This window comes from Ambystoma mexicanum, chromosome 3q, assembly GCF_040938575.1.
Source record: "Ambystoma mexicanum isolate Mex_15411 chromosome 3q, UKY_AmexF1_1, whole genome shotgun sequence".
Lineage (NCBI taxonomy): Eukaryota > Metazoa > Chordata > Amphibia > Caudata > Ambystomatidae > Ambystoma > Ambystoma mexicanum.
Genome location: NC_090926.1, coordinates 465,256,298 through 465,270,299, shown reverse-complemented (window position 1 = coordinate 465,270,299; position 14,002 = coordinate 465,256,298). Strand labels below are relative to the sequence as shown.

Sequence of the window (14,002 nt, the reverse complement as noted above, 5' to 3'; positions counted from 1 at the left end):
TGGGTCTGGGTCTGGGTGCGTCTGGGTCTGGCTGCGTCTGGGTCTGGGTGCGTCTGGGTCTGGGTGCGTCTGGGTCTGGGTGCGTCTGGGTCTGGGTGCGTCTGGGTCTGGTCTGTGTGCGTGTCTCTCTGGGTCTGGTCTGTGTGCGTGTCTCTCTGGGTCTGGTCTGTGTGCGTGTCTCTCTGGGTCTGGTCTGTGTGCGTTTCTCTCTGGGTCTGGTCTGTGTGCGTTTCTCTCTGGGTCTGGTCTGTGTGCGTTTCTCTCTGGGTCTCGTCTGTGTGCGTGTCTCTCTGGGTCTCGTCTGTGTGCGTGTCTCTCTGGGTCTCGGTCTGTGTGTTTGTCTCTGGGTCTCGGTCTGTGTGCGTCTCTGGGTCTGGTCTGTGTGTGTGTGTTTGTCTCTGTCTGTCCCTGTCCCAGGAAGTGGGTAACACCATCTGGTTCCATTCCACATCCATGGTGCCAGTGAATCTAGGTTTGGGGCATGAGTGAAACCAATCGTTGTCCCTGATTGCACAACTACTGGCTGTTTGAATGGTGCAGATACTTTCCATTGGTGGGCATGGACTTGCCTCCAGGCTGGGTTTTGGATAAGAAGCTGACTCCTGCAGCCATTTCTTCAGATCAGTGTTGGAGCCAAGAATCCCTCATAGAACAACAGCGGGCTGAAGATCTAAAGGAGACTCCTGAAGAGGCCCGGAATCCCTTCCTGTGTCTGGCCCGGTAAAGCCCTGTTGTACTACCTGATCTGCGAAGGCCCTGTGCGGTGCTTAAACACCTGCACTGGTGGGATCAACCAGTCTCGATGTGTTGTCGAGGATCCAGGCATCCTAAGCCTTCGAAAGTGTCCCTGGACAACCCCATGGACTGACCATCCATCTCTCCAGTGGGCTACCACACTAGAACCATCGCAGTTCCACGTTTGCAGCCGGAACTTTGGTGGTCGCCAGCTTGTGGTGTAAGTCGCCTTCCTGGTGAATTTCCCTCCCAGCCTCAAGGGATCCTGCTCTGGAAGGACTGTGTGCGGTGGCCGTAGCTGGAACTACCTTATTGCATCCTCTGAAGTGTCCTGAAGAGGTCTGCATCAGTGCTTTCTGCATTTCTCCATCGCCGAGGGTTGCACTCTGCTCCTGGGCCCAACCGGAAGAATCCTTGCACCTGCAGCTCCCGGGTACCTCTCACCAGAACCAATGGCAGGAAATACAACCTCCTCCCATCCAGTCCTCTGGGAAAATTGGAGTAGGGCTGGGGGGAGCGGGGCAAGAGCATGTGTCTCCCCGTGTCCTCCATAGGATAACATTGAGAACAAATCTCTTTGTATGCTTCCATTCCACTGCTTTTTTGATCGTCGCACCTGAGCAGTAAAACCTGAAAGATGAGAAAACATTTACTTTCCAGTAACTTAGTAGGATCTCTTCTCTTTAACATTCCCCAACACAAGTACTTTACCTACATCAGCGGCATTCAGGGGAGAAGCATTGTGACCTTTGGGTACAAGGACCCACTTTTCATACGGACGGGACTTCAGAAGCTAGGGCATATTTCCTGTGACTTGGTTCCATCTTACTGCATCACTTATCTTCTTCTATTGATTTAAGTCATTGAATGCATTTTAAGAATCTGTGGTGACTGTATGTGTTTATAACTGAGTTGTGTGCAATATTATCACCTGCTTGTTTCATTCTTTAGTCTGTGTGTTAGGACGGTTTTTCTGAAGTCCAACTAAGGGCTTAGTACAAAATTCAACTGAGGCAGTTCAAGACTCCGCTCTTAGCATAAGGCTGTACCACCTGAGTTCATGGTAGCGTAGACCGAGCAGACAGGCTTATTTTAGGAGGGGGAGAGGGCTGTAGAATCAGTACAATTGAAATTGTAATACAAGTGGTCCAAAGAAACACTATGTATGTCCAAATGATTTATTTAAATACTGGTAGGGCCAGATAAATCTAGGGGTAAATAAGTACTATCACACATAAGTAATCACAATTCTAAAAACACAACACTATACTTGAAGGTACATAGACCAAAGTATAAACCTTATTTGTAACACCTAACAGTAGTTCTAGGGAAGTCAAAACCTTTTCATACACATTCAGTATAGGTCACACATATTCTTGGCGAGTAAAAACCAATGGTTGCTTTCACATTTACATTCAGTAATGCAAGGGCAGTAGACCCTACCAGTTGTACAGTGACTCTCAGTACAAATCACATAATCAGTCAACTGGACAATATACTTTTTATGAATAGTGGAACACTTATTCCATGTACAGTAAAAACCTATAAGTACTTTTGTGATAACACAGTTATACTAGGTGAGTAAAACCTATGGGTGTAATATTCAATTACAGGTGCTTTTGAGATCAGTGAAACAGATTGGGATAAGCAGTAACTCTAGTAACTTATTTTTGGATGGCACACAGCTAACTCAAGGTAAGTATGTTAAGCAGTACCCTTTGGGACCACTACACACCACTAGGACTACAGGTGTAAGCAAAACCAACCTTTGGTATAAGTCTGTACTACACAGTTTTGGTAGCGTTGCTGAGCAGCCAGGCTTATCTCAAGAGGGGACTGTGAGCTGTAATGATGTTACACAGAGGTCTATAATTACAAGTATTCAAACAAATTCTTACACTCAAGGTTTCTTGGTAAAACACTTATTAATTTATTTCACAGTCAGTTATAAAACATTCACTAGGATGCAATCTATGTCACACACAAATATACTTCACACTATCAGGTTCTGAGGCATTTAAACTACTTTGAAGGAGGATCAAAATGGCATTCACAGCATTTGAAGTAGGAGCAAAAAGGCATAGGTTTATAAAAAGATTAGTTACTCTTAAACAGTGCAAATAGTTTGAGTTCACCAGAGGAGTCAATTCAATACAATAGGTTAGGCCAAAGTCAATGGGCTAAAGTCTTGTATAGGATAAAGCAGTTCTGGTAGTTAAACGGAAAAGTATTTTCCAAAGTTCTCAGAAGTAGTAAAAGAAAGATTCATATGTTGGGTCACAAGCTGACTAGGCCTGCAAGTTGCCAAAGTTTCAAGCAATTTCGCAGTGAGAGGTAAGTTCTCTCGGTCGGGTTTTCACAGTACCTTACAATGAAGAAAAAGATGCAGCTGAAGACGTCTGTTCCTGCAGATCTCACTGTTCCAGAGCCTCAGTCGTGGGGACAAGAGGGAGGACGTCGGGGGTGACTTCTGCCCTGCACTGGGACTGGTGGAAAAGCTGGCAATTGGCAAATCTTCAATTCCGGTAGCTGTAGTCAAGCATACAAACTGGTGTCCCTCTCCCTGGTTATTCGGTTTCCTGCAGCACTCTGGAAAATACAACCAGCTCCGAGAATGGTATCCAGGTGACTTAGTGTCGGGTTGATTAGTCCCACCAACTCAAAGGGAGAAGTTGTCCTTGCAGGGCTTCTCTGTTGAGATGAACTTGGCGATTCGGGCCTGCAGCAGGGCTTCACCGGGCAAACCAACGGTCCAGGAGTTGCAGCAGCCGTCCTCTTCAAGCTTGTCTTTGGTTCTTTCGTTCCAGTGGTCAACTCTGCCTTCCAAGCCAAGAGAGTCGCCTTTTATCCAGTTTCCTTCCATTCATTCCAGCCTAGCTGCCACTCACCCAGCAGTGTGGCTGTCCTTGCCGGACAGTCAGCCAGCCAATCACAGCAGAGTGCATTTGGGTCTCCTAGGAGACTAAGCACAGGGAGTTTCGGGCACCTCCCTCACTTCCTGCCCAACCGAAACACTCGGGCGCCAGAGGCAGTCTTCAGTCCTGAAGCCCGGCAAAGGTGTAGGAACAAAGGGACCAAACCTGGTTTGGCACGCAGAGACGAACTCTAGAAGGACCTTTCCAAAACGAAATGGCGAAAAAAGACCAGGACCTGTTTTTACAGAGGGGGCTCAGACGCCATCTTGAAAAACATGGCTCCCGCGATTTAACGCTACCGTTGTTCGCGGTCGGGAAAAATCATAGTAGTTCGCTGTAAAACCACCGCCACCAGCCATTTCGAGAGGAAAGGGTAGCATTAGAATGCTACATGAGTTTCTAGACACAGGGGATACTAAGTAACCCCTTCCCCCAGCACTCTATTGTAAGATAGGGTGTGCTGGGTCTACAAATTTGGAAAGACTAGTAAAGTCAATTTCACTTTACTTTCTCTGGGAAACAGTAGTTTATCCCAGAGAAGGTATTTAAACCTTGGGACAGCCTAAAAGTCTTCCTGTGTCACTGCACTGAGGGTGCTGTGTGACACAAATGAAAAGATGATGCCTATGGAGTTGTCTAAACCTCCATAATCAAAGAATGCAAGAGTAAAACACACATCAAAATACATGAGAGAGTGGGGAAGAAAGGCTCACTCTTCTCAAGTAAAAAAATAAAATCCTCAAAAATCCAGCAAAGTTGCTGGGGGTCTCTAAGGTGAAGGGAATTGCCACATTTGTGAGCATTCTCCGTAACAAAGTAAAACCCATATACATTTTTAATCTCACAAGGAGTCCAGGTTAGATCTTTCCCAACTATACAAGTAACTGATGTAGGATTTATAAGGGACAGTTAGAACCACAGACTCTGGGTTAGATAGTACAGGGATAGTAAACCCTAACGTGACACTTTACTGAATGACTCAAAGTTATTCTAGGTAGGCAACAACCTAATACAGCCTTATTCTGGACAGGCTAACAGCAAGTCGGGGGAGGCAAGACCCAGTTGGGGGACACTCATACAATTACCCTGCAGGAATAATCTGGTGAAACCAACACATTACTTTTGGGAAGAGGCACAACCTAATCCCGGGTGAGTAATATACCTTCACATCTACTTTCTGTTAGAAAGGCAAAACAGTTTCTAAGGAAAGAAAGATGTTATCCATACTTTTAAGAATAGTGCATCACACATCCAAGGTAAGTATGAACTTTTGTAACTGTTCACTCTTAGAGTTACAGTTACCAACTAACTCTTTTACAAGTAAGTAACTTTTAAAACACTTCTTTTCTACACAAAAGGCCCAATCCCTTTAGATGTCTTTCCCTTATTCCTGGAGCATGAGTGTTCTCAGTGGCAGAAGGGGGTCCCTAGGATCTAGTGTCCAACAAGCAGTGTTAGGATAGGTTCTTAAGTAGCAGAGTTGTTTAGGAAGACTGGGCAAACGGGTGAGTACTTTACTTCTGAGTTAGAAGAGGGTCCAGGAGCTTCACAGAAGACACCCTAGCAGGATTCTAGCAGTGGGACTGGGTGCAGTGGATGAGAGGCCTTCCCATCACAGAAAACAATCCACACCTACAGAGAAATCATAAGACTTAAGGTAAGTACATACCCAAGCCAACACAGTACCTCAGCATTGAAGAAGATTTTGCTGCAGGAGGACTTCAGGGTCTGCAGCCAAATACCCGGTCAGTGGATTCCTTGTCTTGGTGACTGAAAGACCTCAGAAGGAACTTTGCAGCAGGGATCGATGAAGAAGGTTCTTGGCAAGGTTTTCCTTGCGGCTGAATGTAGTTCAGCGGATTTGGCACCTTTTCAAGGAGAACAGAAGACCGAAAATCGCTGTTGAATTCTCGTTGTTACAAAGGTCCAGCACTCTGAGGGAACTTTTAGGGCTCGATTAGTGTCTCTTACCAGGATGCCCACGAAGTTTCAGCGGAATTCGGAAGACCGTGAACCGCGGCTCGAGGTACCAGGATATAAAGGTATTGCAGCAATGCAAGGTTGCAGCAACGCATGGGTTGGCTCAAAATGCAGGTCTTCTTGAGTCTAGCGGGTCTCACCAGGCTCCGGGTCAGGGTCGTCGTTTTCGGAGTCCCCATGTTGATTGGAAGGAAGGGCTACAGGAGGCTCTGGTTACACAGCAGGCCCGGTCGCTGGAAATAATTTCTGCCGCTTTTCCTTCATCATCCTCTTTGGTTTCGGTTCTAGTGGTTGACTTGTCTTCAGCTTCCAGGTTCGCAGTATTTAACAGGAATTACAACACAACTTCTGCATTCTCTCCCTGCATTGTACAAGAAGGGGCGGTCTGGTTGTCCAATCAGGACAGCCAGGCCCCCCCCCCCACTGGGATTTGTCCCCATTCAGGCAAGGAGGAAGTCAAAGGGTTGTGGAGTTTTGGACTCCTCCCTCGCTTCCTGCCCTCAGACTGGAGCCTGGGCAGGGAGTCCACGGGACTTCCACCGAAGATAAAAATCACACAAAGGAATTTCGCGCCCTGGATCTCAGGGGAAGGAACAAGAAAGGACAAACAATAAAGTGCCAAAATAAAAGAAGACGGGGGCCTTTTTGGTACAATGGATCACCCTTAGGTGCCTGTACTTCAGCTGTGAACACAGCCTGCGGTAAAGGTGCACCAAATTAATACAAGGTATCACTGCCACCAGCCATTTATGGTAAGCTTGTCCCTGTAACATAATTGTTAGTTTTAGTGTGAAAGGGGATACATTGTATCTCCCCAGCACTCCACATATGGTGGGGTGTGCTGGTTTCACAATTTGTTTTTAAAAAGTTATCCAAAGATCCTTTCTACTCTTGGGAACTGTAGTTCTCGCAAGGTTAGCAAAGGAAAGTTAAAAGGGGAGTCCCTAGGGCAACCCAGCAACAGCAGGCACTTTTTGCCAATACATTGTTAAAGAGGATAACTTTAAAAAGGCACTATGGAGAGTCAAAAGGTTCCCACTCACAGAGGTATCATGGAAAAATATCCCACTAGTAAATCAAAAGGTTCTGGGGTTGACCCAGGTCAGGAAGATTTACCATTTCTATGAAAATCTTACCCAACACTGTGTTTGGGCATAGAATAAACATAGTATTTTTTTTTTACATTCCTGTCTAAATTGAATTATTGTTTGCTTCACTGTGTGGACTTATTGTGGACCCATGAACCTCTCACACTCTCCTGAGAATAGCCTTGACGTCTCTCCATTGCTACTTTGATTGGGTTTTGGCTAACCTTTGAGTTCCCCTGTTCACTATTACTAGGGTGGCCGCCAAAATTATATCCACTAGGCCAGATAGAAATCCATCTTAACGGCACATCTCCCATTCCCTGTGGTTCCTGCAGATTGTATTGCAAGTTGTATCTCTTTCATTGAGCGAATAGTTTACCATCATAACAGTAAAAAAGCTACTTAACATACTTTGACTCTTTGGTTTTATTAAGGTTGATTTCTCCTGATCCTCTGCAGATCATTGATCGATGAAGTTATAGAAAGTTCACGCCTCACTTATGCCTGACATATGAATAATAGTGACATGGCAGTTTCCACAATGTCCAAATGTAGCGGCATTAATCTTTTTTTTTTCTTTTCTCGCTGCAGGGTAATAAGAAGGGTCCTCTGGGACGTTGGGACTTCGACACTCAGGAAGAGTACAGTGATTATATGAACAACAAAGAGGCCTTGCCAAAGTGAGTATCTATTTCACCAATGTGTCCCATTCTCCATACACTGAACATTTACAGACCAATCGCAACCCCCATTTCTGTTTTTACTTTACCATTATGTTGGGGAGATTTCTTTCCCAGCTCTCAGTTAAGAGAGCTATGTGATCATCTCGGCTAATAGTATGACACTGTGTCTCCCAAAAGGAAAGGCCAGATTCTTCAATGGCAGCTGTAGCAGAGCAGTCAGGCTTAATTTCTGGGGGGAGGAAGGCCAGCAGGGAGATGCAATTAATCCCAATATACACGTTATAAGACTACACATAAAATTATTATGATAGGAAAAATTAAATAAATATTCAGCGTAAACATAATGTGCTGTAGCACTTTGAAGTGTCCTATGTGCTAGATGGAATTACCAATAAATATCTTAAACAAATTCACCGGACAGACCCAAGGGAGATGTTAAAATACTGCTTTAATATCAATGAAAGAAAGCCGGGGGCTGTACAGCTATAAAAATAGATGCATGCAGAATCACACTTCCTCTTGTGCATGCAGAGCTTGTATATCTTTTCGTAAGCCATCTGTGATGTCATCCTATGTGGCATTTTACAAAACCTATTAACGCGAGGGATTGAATTAGGGGAACAAATCTTCTTATAGAGACATATAATTGTTAACATTACATTGGTTGCCCCTTGTCTGTAGGACATGCCCTGAGCTACTTCTGCATGCGTACTATACTGATTATAGTAGAGAATATGGCAGCGAATTGGTAACTGCAACATTGTATGTGAAAGTGCATGGCAGACCTTATGATTGGTTGGCAACCCCATCCAACCTTGGACTTTCAGCTTGTTTAGCAGCATGTGAGTAGAAACTAAACCTAGGTGCTCGAGATGCGGCAATTCATTTCTTGTTTTCTCAGTTAGTCCATCATGTGTCATCGACCTGACCCTTAGCCATGGCCTTCTGTTTGTAGTTGACCTCGTAGTCTGCTCATTGTTCTGGAACATTGAGCTGGTATAAACAGACCACTATCCATCTGGGTTTTAATGAATAGCCCTTGTTTTCGACTTCTGAGTCACGTTTTAGAAGATCTCGATTTTTGTCCATTTCAACCTCTTATTTAGGACTATTTGATTTTATTAAACAGGGTGCAATTACCCTCTCTGGCCTTTAGAGACGTGCTCACTCCACGACACACAGGCTTTTGCCCTCATGATTGTTCAGTATTTGGCACTTAATGTCCTTGTCTCTCCTAATCTTAGCAGAAATGTCTTACGCACGTGGTCTGTTCCTTCTACTCCCTTTGTGCCTTGCACCCATCTCTCGAATAGTCTTCTTGATCCTTGGCCAAGCTACTCCCTTATTCTGCAAGAGAAAGTAGCTTCTTCATCAGTTCTTCAATTTGCAATCCTAGGCTTGTGTTTTTGAGGTAACAGGGTTGCTTCTCAACACAGACGTCCATTTTCTTCTAATGGCCGTCCTAAACGTTATATGTATACCTCTTTTTAGCAAGCTGTTATGTATCTTTTCTACCTTGCGTTACAGCGTATTTACAGTTATTGGTCAGCACGTTATTTTATCTTATATTCACAATTACTTTGTCTTTACGTACATGTTTCTCTTTGTGCTTAAGTTACATTGTCTATTTTAAGTATTTTCATATTGTTTCAGCATAGATTCATACATCTCCTTTATGACATTATTCTGCCATCTTCAGACTTTGTTTAGAGTTCATCCATATTACTCATAATGACATCCTGACATCTTGGTAGTGGACACCCTTCCTGGTAGAAACTCTTACTGGTAGCAACCTTCCACTGTGTCAACATGAGGGTATCTTCTGAATGGCTGTCTGAGTGCATATAGTCATTCATACAGTTGACGCGGTATGGGCATGTTGCATAAACTCGTGAATGGGTTCCCAAATGTAGCTCTTCGTCTGCTACTCCAATGAGATGGTGGTGAGGGGGGTGGGCACCGGCGGAGAGGCATCCACCTACTCCTCTACAATACCACATAGCATATGAAAGTGTACATAAAAAGATGTAAATGGCCAGTTAAAGCCTAACGAAATAAATAAATTGGGTACTTCTATCACAATTGATGCTGGAGTCCAGCCTCTAAGTGCACGGCCAGGTTTCAAAGCTGTGCAGCTCTGCGTTGTCTTGCTTCTAATACAAACACATTGCCCCTGAGTTATCCTGCTGACCTTAAGTCCCTCCTTAACGTAACACTGAAGCCCCATACTTCGTGGCCAGCACTTTACATGTAGACTTTCAGGGGTAAGTTAAAGAGTAGCCCCCTGGACAGTATCCCACACATTAATTACCATCATGTTCAGGATCCACAACACATAACCTAGTTACAGGTTTCCTGATGCACTCTAAATATAAGTATGATGCATTATACATATGCACATAATACCATTGTAGCACTTCAAGATATAGCACATAAATAGGGGCAGAACCTTACACCCATGTAACTCTATGGAGGACAGGGTGGAAAAGAAACCGGTATGTTAACCTACCCCCTGACTCTTATTTCTCCAGGAACCACTGTTGAGGTCCCGGAATCCATTCGGGGCACAGTCTTCTGTGCTTGGTCCAATTGAGAGTGCAGAGGTCACTTTAGGGTGTGGGATTTAGTTTGTCATTCGCAGTGCTTGAATCTCAGTTCCAGGCACTTTCCAGCTGAACACCCTTGCGAAGACGAGATAAAGACTTCTGCAGACAGGTCACATCAGGAGCGAAGAAGACCGATTGCAACAGGGGTCACCTCGGTCAGGCGTCGACAGGCAACCTTCAATGGGTGAACAAAGGAGCAGGTCCTTCTTTTGATGCAAGAAGGCTGAAAATGCAGGAGCAGGCATCCTGTAGTACAAACTGGAGTTCCTCCATGTTCCAAGGAGCGACTTGGAACAGCCATTACTGTAACGAGGTAGCTCAGGAGAGAGCTGGTCAGTCCACCCGTTGCTCCAGGGACACTTCCGAAGGCACGGATCCTTGAGCAGGGGTTGAGACTGGTTGTTCCCACCGGTCCAAGGGTCTAAGCATTGTTAATAAGACAGTTTTTCTGAAGTCCAACTAAGGGCTTCATAAAACCATGCATCTGAGACCGTACATAATCTCCGCTCTTAGTACAAGTCTGTACCACCTGAGAATGTGGTAGCATAGCCAGGCTAATCTTAAGAGGCATAGAGGGCTGTAGCTTGGTACAAAGAAATTGTAGCATACATATGGTCCAAAGAAACATTGAAATGCTAGGTATTGTAAAATTTAAAGGGTTCATTTAAATACAAGTAGACAAAGATAATTCTTGGGTAAGTAAATAATAATATCATATTAACACAATCGTATAAAACCAACTCAATACCTATTGCATGCAAACCAAGGTATAACCTTATTTAGTGGAGCAAGAAGCAAGTCAAGGTGAGTCAAACCGAAGGTTATACATTTAAGGATAGTAATATATTATTCTTGGGAAATAAGACTAGGTTAGATATACGTTTAGGATAAAATCAGTATTTCAAGGGTAGTTGACCCTGTCAGTCATGCAGTGACACTCAGTTATGAAATCACATAATAAACCAACCCTGTGATAAGTGTACTCCTTGCAACATTACTCTTTATAACTCTGTTTAGAGCTGGTAAAACAACTCATGTACTTTCGTGAGGGGCCTTATGATATATGTCATTTATAACGCGCCTGTACACAAGTGTTTCAAGGCGCGAAAGCATACTTATCCTTAAGCTACTCAAGGATAAGTATGAACACTCAATAACTTTTTTAAAAATCAAAACGGGGGGGGGGGGTCTGGGAAACTCTCTACCAGCAGGAACACAGCCCATTGACTTGTTCTTGGGTGGATGACCCCTGGGAGAGTCTCAACCAAGTCTTTAGCTCACTGTTCTTTTCACAGAGAAGAAATATCCCCCATATCAGTCTTTGTCCTGCCCAGGGCAGTCCAGCACCAAAATGCTAGGCAATTCTCCTCTGAACAAGAGTACCACAGCAACCCCATACACGTGTTTCAACCTTGTTGGGCAACATCAATGAGGTGAAGCTGCGCCCCTCTAAGAACAGTGAGCAAGGGGAACCCCCCCTTTGTTTTGCATAAATTAACTTTGGGTTTCACCATAAGTTAACAGTGCGATCCAGACGTGGACCCCTTGCTCACTGTTCTTAGAGAGGTAACAGTTTCACCTAACTGATGATGCCCAACAAGGCTGAAACACGTGTATGGGGTTACTGTTGGTACTCTTGTTCAGAGGAGAATTGCCTAGCATTTCGGCACTGGACTGCCCCTGGGCAGGACAAAGGCTGATATGCGGGGAAATGTCTTCCCTGTGAAAGGGACAGTGAGCTAAAGACATGGTAGAGTCTCTCCCAGGGGTTAATCACCCAAGAACAGGTCATTGGGCTGTGTTCGTGCTGGTAGAAGATTCCCAGACCCCCCCCCCCCTTTTTGTTTATTTCAAAATGCACTAAGCAATTCAAGGAAAGCCAAACTCAATTACACTTTAAGAATGGCACAATGCATTTCAAGGTAAGTAATTGGCCTATTGGTACATAACTATCCGCTATCTAGTAGCTATTTATATCGAGTATACTTTTAAGAAGTGTATAATACAGTTTCTAAGGTAAGTAAGAACTTTATTAAACTATTTTAGAATAGCACCAGAGCAATTCAGGGAAGCATAAGTGTTACAACCCATGGTTACAAGTTTAGATGAGCAGCAGCCATTCAAGGTAAGACCTATATACTTTTTAACCCCTTAAGTGCCAAGGACGAGTATGCTCGTCCTTTTTGCATAGATTTGCATAATAGCCTGGCAGTTCCAGCTACTTAAAGGTATGTATGAACCCTAAGACTGTTTTAGAATCTGTATAAAGCAGACCAGGGAAAGCAAAATATATTTCAAGGCAGGTAAATCCTATTGGTAAGCTTTTACACTCATTCAGTTAAGCAATGATAAAACAGTACCAACACAAATTACTTCTTAGAAGGGGAAAACACCATTCAAAGTACTTTAACACTTTAGAGGGGCAGAATGCAACTCAAAGGTAAGCATAAACTTAATGACACTTTGTAGCTTCTTCTTTCACAGAGATAGTTACCACGCTAACTTCTTTAGCAAGTAAGTATTTAACACTTGTTATACTTTCAAGGCAGAATCCTTTTCTTATCCTGTCCTTCGAGGGGATTGGGTCTTCCGACGTATTCCATATCTATGACAGGTAATCCCCACAGCTGTGCTGCTTCGGAAACTTTTTTCTGCGTCGATGCGCCGTCGCCGAGGACCTCCTCTGACGTCATACGATGTGATAAGTAGGACGCACGACGCCCATAGCCTCAGTTCTGTTTTTTCCGCGAACGTGTTGCTTCGTGAATCTCGGTTACGCCTCGACTCTTTGGAGTTCTGTTCTTCGAACCTGTTTGTTTTTGTGAGAAAATCCTTCGGGTGAAGATGTCTTCTACTTCGTCTTCGACCCCGCGTCCGGGAAGAAAATGCTGGCGATTCTCGAGTTGCAGGGTACTAAGCCGTCCGCGCCCCCGAGTGGGGTCGGTTGTGAGAGGTCGAGAGACACCGCTCGCAAGAGTGGTCGGCACGAGTCACGGGAGAGGTCCCGTTCGGACAAGGGGACTCGTTCTCGACGTACCCGTTCCAGGCCCGGTCCTCGACGCGTTCGAGACCGTGTGCACCTGTGATGTCTTCGAGGAAGACATCGACGCCTGAGGCGTCGAGGGCGTCGACAGGCTTTCTCGAGGCTCCGAGGAAGTCATCGAAGCCGTCGACGCTCAGGTCGTCGAAGGACACGCTCGGAGCTCCGGCTTCGAGGACTGTGTCGACGCTGGCGGCGCTGCATCTGACGTCGACGCCGATTTACTCGACGCCGATCCTCTCGGTGCCGATGCCTGTTCTCTCGACGCCGGCGCCGATTCACTCGACGCCTTTCGAGGCCGGGGTGTCGGAGGTACCCTGTGGCACGGGGGAACCCCCTAGGAAGGCTCTGGTTAAGAGCAAGCACTCTCGGGTGCCTTCTTTTCACCACCTGGAATATATTTCGGAGGTGGATGAGGATTCTGATGGCCTGGTTCCTAGTCAGGTTCCAGATGAGATGGTTTCGGGCCATAGCCAATTTGACGATTTGAGGCAGTCACTGCATGATGCCAGTGGACTGGACACCTCTCCGGAGGTAGAGTTTTGTAGGCCTGAGCCTGGCTCTCATGCCGATTCCTCGTACCGGCGCCTTATGGCTAGTGTCTCAGAGTACTTGGGGTAGTCTGCTCCCCCAGGGGAGTTTGTGCAGGATGATCTCACGGACATCCTTGATGTTGGTCCCCCAACTGACCCAGTACTGCCGTTTCATATGGCTCTACAGAGAAGGGTGGCGGCGTCTTGGACTGCTCCGGAGAGTCTCCCGGCGGTGGGCAGGTCCTTGTCGCGAAAATACCGTCCAGCCAGTAGCGACCCCTGCTACTTGACCAGGCACCCCACTCCGGAGAGTTTAGTGGTACAGGCGGCCCCGGCAAAGCAGGCGTCGTACCCTACCATCCCTCCTGATAGGGACGACAAACGTTTTGATGGCTGGGCGAAGAAAGTGTTTTCTTCAGGTG

General features: G+C 45.5%; 1 protein-coding gene across 1 annotated transcript in view; it reads left to right on the top strand.

Annotated features, from left to right (window-relative positions):
- The window catches only part of IK (IK cytokine), a 433,474-nt gene that overhangs the window by 348,761 nt on the left and 70,711 nt on the right, over positions 1 to 14,002 (top strand). The window contains exon 17 of the mRNA XM_069654229.1: positions 7,310 to 7,398. Coding sequence (XP_069510330.1) covers positions 7,310 to 7,398 — 89 coding nt within the window. The remainder of the gene's footprint in view (positions 1 to 7,309; positions 7,399 to 14,002) is intronic.